We start from the raw sequence: 6,041 nt of genomic DNA on the forward strand, positions 1-6,041 counted from the left end.
TCCAATCGGAGAGGTACGCCTGCCTCTTTTTGCCGCGATTAGATTACAGCCAACATTCATTTACTCCCACAGATAACGTAAATTGGATAATGATCTCAAATGGAGAACAACTTAAGATTACTATTCTGTAGTCTTTTCCTTTTCCTTTTATGTGAGTATGCCTCTGGAGCCAAAAAGAAGAAGGATTTAGAGACAATTGTTGAGGTATGTGAACCAATGTGAACCTCGGATAAACTACATGAGCTTAAAATTATGGCTGCAGGTAATATTTCTTTGAGACAATGCCAATTTCTGAAATTTTGTGAGTTTTGACCCGAATTTGGATTTCAACTTGTCTTCGAAAAAAATAATTATCTCTAGGGTCTGTAAAGTTTGCATTATTTGTGGAAAATTTCAAGGAATTTGTCGCGATTACCTGCTTGCGCGGGTTTTGTTATGCAGTCGAGAAAACTATAGTCTAAAAGCTCAAGTTCTTAAACATGGCATGTATACGGGAGGACTCTGGTGAATTTTAGAGCAAAATATGTTGTGGCGAAAATGAATTGGTATACGTTTGGTTAGCCAAAAGTGGTTGAGGCTGAACTTTGTTGTTCAAATATCGATAAGACTGTAAGTGTTAATCTATTGTGTTTTGCAGTTACTTCTGCGGTGATGTGAACGATCTAGCGAGCGAGATTAATCCTTCGCGGGTCAAAGGTTCTAAAATATCACGCGATGTCTCTCTTTCTTTTTTTTTAATCCTTTACGCGGTATTAGCTTTATCGTTACTCAAAATAACGTTTTTCCGAGCGTTTCTGTTGGAGAAACAGTAGAAAATTAAATTATGAAGAATATTTTTTGCTGTTTTATACAAATACATTACAATTGTAGTCTGGGTTATTTGTGTAGGAGTGTCACGACAGGTGTTCTAAAGTAGTGCTAGGAAATTAATAATTTATTACGAATCTTGTCTCCAGGCAGCAGTGATTTTAATATCTTGGGTTTGATAATCTAATTTGCATGAAATATTATTTGTGAGGACAGAAAAACATTAAGATCTTATCAGAAATTTATGGAATGTTCTTTGATAGAAGGGTGCAACTGGTTCACAAGTGTTACATACAATGTAACTTACACAATTTAACAATGAAACATTCCCAACATGTACCAATGAAATAAGTACAAGATTTTAATTTTAATATCTAGCAAGAACAAATATGGTTAAATTGTGCCTAATGGAAAAGCAGTACAATTACCTGACAGTGTTTTTATTGTGTAATTGAGACCTATATATACACCAAAGTGGAACAAAGGGGGAAACCTTACAGTCTCATTCCAAAGTCTCATTCAGAGTTTTCATTAGAAATATAATATCAGCAGACTAAATGTGTTCTCAAAATTTAAAAAAAATATAGTACACTCAGGCCACCAAAATTTTTGCAAGAAAATAAATTATGTACAGTATGGGCTGTAACCTGAATTTTCTCTGATATGTGATGGCTCTCAATTCACTATTTTATTGCCAAATTTGGAAACTGATGATTGAGGGATATGATTTAGATTGTGTCAAATTAGGTGAGTATTGTAAATATAACTGAGGTGTCAAAATCAAATTCAAGTGATTAGGTGAACAGATTATTAACATTCCCTCATAGGTTTTCACAGAAAGTTATTTAATTAGTCAAATTAGGGAAGCTTCCATACTTACCTGTAAATAGTGCGAAAAAAAAAAAGAAGATGATCAAGAAGTCTTAAGAAAATTATGAAGAAGTCTGGCATTTTCATTTGTTATTTTACTTTAGGTGCTGCCACTAGAGCTGGTAAATAATGTGGTCATGATCTGACTGCACTTGCTGGCTAGTATCAGAAATCTCTTGTTTGTTGCACTCACTCGTTCAATATCCCATACAACCAACTTGTGTGTGTCAATGCCATATAGACTATCTTTCCATGAAGTATTCTATATGCATGATCTTTCTATTTCAGTACAAGCCTGCTACCTGTGAGGACAAAGCAGATAATGGTGACATTGTGTCTGTTCACTATACAGTATGTACATGTATAATTATTGTCTGCTTCTCAATTAAAAGAGGGGTCAATAGAAATGCCTATGAGAAGGATGTTCTCACATGCTTACATTTTTGAAGGAAAAGTTTGAACCAAAAAAACTGGAGAATATTGGGAAGGGGGGGTGGAGGGGAAGGCTTGGTGAATAAAAACCAAAATGCCTTCTGTTATTTTGTTGAACAAGACATTTTGCTTGAAAGTACAAAAGGGAGCCCAGAAAAGAGTATGGTTAGAGCCATACAGTACATGCCTTTCTTCCTATTGCCATCTTTCACTGAAGGGCAGGAAAAATGAATTTAAGTATCACGAATGGTAATTTAGAGTAAACTTGGGGATGGGGGTTCTGTACTCACCCTTTTCTTGCCCCATCACTTTTTTTCCCTCAAAAACAAGCATTAACCAAATAATACAAAATAGACTAAAAACAAACAAACAAAACAAAGCAATACAAAGGAAAAGACAAATCTGGTCCTTGTCCTGGCTGTTAAGAATAGATATATTCCACATCCCTTCCCAATCACATCCAAGTGTTTCAGCCATCACTTTAAAAGATCATGGAAGGCAAATTAAATAATCACTAGGGTGCCAAGCTGTCATTAATGGATAGATTTTGCCATCTCTACCCTGTACTTTTTCATCATGGCTTCAAAAGACTGCCTTATGAAAAAAAAAAAAAAAAAATCAAACAAAGTAAAACAAACTGCCAAAACAACAATAAGAAATGAACAAACGTGATCTCAGTTCATATGAAAGATGTTGCTGTCATAAATGTATGGATTTCCTTATTTTCTCTATGAACTCTTGTAGGGTACACTGGAGAATAGACAAATGTTTGACTCATCCCTAGCAAAAGGAAGAGAACCACTTGAGTTCCAGTTGGGCAAAGGGAAGGTTATCAAAGGCAACTTCCTGTTGGTCTTTTTGATTATTTAGCTATAATTTTATTAGTCAAAGAAATTTCATTTTGGTGTTGTAAAATTATCTTGATAAAGCCAAAGTTGTTGCTCAATTGCTAACCAGAGCAAAACTAAACTCCTGAAGGAGCTAATGAGAACTCAATGTAACAACAAACAAATTGTGTGAAGCGTGAGAACCACTCAAGTGAGCATTGGTGGTAAATGTTTTCTTTTTAATCTGATTGGTTGACTCAGTAGACAGAGCTAGTTTTCTTGAATGACCATTATCACATAGCAAAGTGAAGGAAAACTTCTGTAACCTTGGTTACTGTCAATACTTACTTATAGTCGTATGAAAATTACACTAATTGAAGTATTCCTTTGACTTCTAATAAATGATGTGAATTTTTTAGCTACTAAGAATGATGTACATCCATGGGACAAAGTGAGGTGTAAAACTTATAAAGAAAAAAAACATTTAAAGCCAGACTAGTAAACAATCATTTTTGGGAGGACATGCTGATCTCCTCCCTATGTAAGCAAAGACGAGGGATGATGTTAAGATCAAGGGTGGACATCAAATTGTGATAACATCACTGTTTATCTGGGGTGGGATAGGGCATCTTACAATCTAGCTTTATTTTTGGTAAAAACCAAGGAAAACAAAGTGTAGCCAACTTGTAGGTGAAAAAGTACGACTCCTAAAACTAATGGAAGCAATCAATGAAATGAGTTATGACTTTGAAGATGCCAATTTTAGCAGCATATAAAAATAGCTGCGCTGATACCAAAGGATTGCCAACAATGGGTACGTAAAGTCTTTCTTCTCTGCCCCCCCCCCCCCCCCCCCCAATGGATCCCCTAATGTACAGGGTGAATTTAGATATTTTAGTATGCAGGTTACATTGTACATTTTTGAAGAAACACTATAAATAATTATGCAAAATGTGTCTGAGAGGTATTTCCTTTTTAGTATCCATTTTTTTTTGACATTATTATCTAGTGGGTTGCTCTGCATGAATGAATGAATGAATTCCTTATTTATATTGCACCTTTTCTATGCAATATTCAAAGACGCTGAGTGCCCGTGCCCCCCATCAATTTGATAGACACTACACAAAGATAGACCACAACACTGGGCACTATGTGCCCTACTCTTTTCGAACAGTGTGTGGGTTCTTTAATGTCCCACAAATTTTTTTATCACATACAAGGGCTTGTGAGACGGGACCGCCATTTATCTTCCCTATCCGAGAAGACTAGAAAGTCTAACCATTTGCAGATATTATTACAAAGGCAACACTCTCTTCTCAGTTATTTAAAGACCCTGAGTGTTGGTCCGGCCGGATTTAAACTCACGACCTCCCGCACAACAGTCCGGCACTCTACCAATTTAGCTAACCGGAAGGCGGTCTGTATGCATGTTTGATGCTTGCAAGATGTCTCTTTTCTAATTGAAGATTCCAGTCTAGTAAGCCAATTAGCCAAATATACTGGGACTAACTTGAAGTAACTTTGATTACATTTGCTTGACCCTTAGTCTCCTTCGCAGCTGTTGTTTGGGCTCGTCACGCAACTCTCCCTCTCCCACCAACGGTTGGTGGGGAAGGGAACGTTGCATGACGAGCCCAAACAACAGCTGTGAAGGAGACTATTTGACCCTTGAATTGTCAGTTTGTTAACAAATGAATGTAATTTATTCTGCACCATTGAAATTACTTGAATGCTGTTGTTACAGTTAAATTTTAAATGATATTGATAGAGGTTAGTCTACCAGTCATTTGCCTCTCAAGCTTTTCCATTTTTGGTGCCCAGGTTTGAATTTAAAACCACCTCAAATTACCAATCTGGTCCAGTTGTTGCATGTTCAACCATTTACACATTGGGTACCTATTTTTCAATAATTTAAAGGTTTCAGTGTATCTTAATTCATTCAAGTGTGCTAGTTAATTTGACTACATTAGGACCCTTTGTGATATCAAACCTGGCCTGGTGAGCATCATTTAAAATAAAAAGTAAATTGTATTTACTGTGGTAAAAGTGCAGGCAGAGATAACTTCCATTATTATGACCTCTTCTACTGTCTGGTTAGAATCCACTAGTTAAAGCTCTTTTTAAGATTTCCCCATTCTTGTCCTCATGTAAACAATACCAGAAAGCTCACCAGTTGATGAGTAACTGCCACTTTAACTTTATCACCCACTGGTATTTCTTTATCTGTTCAATGTATTTATTTATTTTTTAACAGGTTGGGAGATGGGTATAAAAGGAATGTGCATTGGGTAAGTTTTAGAAACGCTATGTAATTAAAACAACAACAATAACAAAGTTGGAAGATTTTCTTTTTTCAGCAGACAGTACCATTAAGCAGTAGACTTGTTCTAGACTGGAGCTTTGCAGAATTTCCTGAAGTGAAAGAAAAATAGTGGCGTAAAATTTTACTTCTATAAACAACAAATTGGGGTGCAAAAAATTGTGCCTGAAGATGGGTACAGGAGCCATTAGTGGCTCCTGGTGGGTACTATTTTCAAGTTCTATTCATTTGAAATAAACTATTTGCAAACATAACTGATAATAAGATTGGCAACTAGCAGCTGCTACTCAAACTCACTTTGAACCTAACAGCCTTACTATAAATGACTTTCTCTCCCTCCTTTTCTTTTTGTATAGTCTACAAATAAGTTCAAAATCCCTTTTCGGGTCACCATTTTTGGGGGCCCCTGCAGTGAGTTTACAGAAGCAGTGCTCAGACTTTTTTGCAATAGTGTACACTTCTGTTCTTTTTATTTTGCAGAGAAAAAAGAAAACTGATCATCCCTCCTCACCTAGGGTATGGAGCTCGTGGAATTCAGAATGTTATTCCTCGTGAGTAAATATTGATTATATTTATGACCATGGAAGGCATAAGGTGGTCAATAAGGACAGAAAATCTCCTGAGCACGTGTGTAAGTCGTGATTTATGGCACAAGTGTTTTTCTGGAGGTTTTCTTTTAATTGCACTTGGGCGAACGAAATTTTAAAACTTTTCAAAACGTGAATGGCCATTAATCACCAAATGGAAAAGTAGTTTGTGGGATCATTTATTTATTACTATTTATT

At 36.1% G+C, this 6,041-nt stretch overlaps 2 protein-coding genes across 2 annotated transcripts in view; one reads left to right on the forward strand and one right to left on the reverse strand.

Annotated features, from left to right (window-relative positions):
* LOC148739741 (NAD-dependent protein deacetylase Sirt6-like) overlaps nt 1–6,041 on the reverse strand; it is a 170,772-nt gene that overhangs the window by 10,243 nt on the left and 154,488 nt on the right. The gene's annotated exons all lie outside the window — the stretch shown is intronic.
* Nucleotides 14–6,041, forward strand: part of LOC148739743 (FK506-binding protein 2-like) — a 6,811-nt gene continuing 783 nt past the window's right edge. The window contains exons 1-4 of the mRNA XM_088750117.1: nt 14–204; nt 1,966–2,028; nt 2,854–5,224; nt 5,737–6,041. The exon at nt 5,737–6,041 is cut by the window's right edge and continues 783 nt beyond it. Of these exons, the coding sequence (XP_088606243.1) occupies nt 100–204; nt 1,966–2,028; nt 2,854–2,979 (294 nt within the window). The 5' untranslated portion in view covers nt 14–99 and the 3' untranslated portion in view covers nt 2,980–5,224; nt 5,737–6,041. The remainder of the gene's footprint in view (nt 205–1,965; nt 2,029–2,853; nt 5,225–5,736) is intronic.

Source organism: Stylophora pistillata, chromosome 2, assembly GCF_964205215.1.
Source record: "Stylophora pistillata chromosome 2, jaStyPist1.2, whole genome shotgun sequence".
NCBI lineage: Eukaryota > Metazoa > Cnidaria > Anthozoa > Scleractinia > Pocilloporidae > Stylophora > Stylophora pistillata.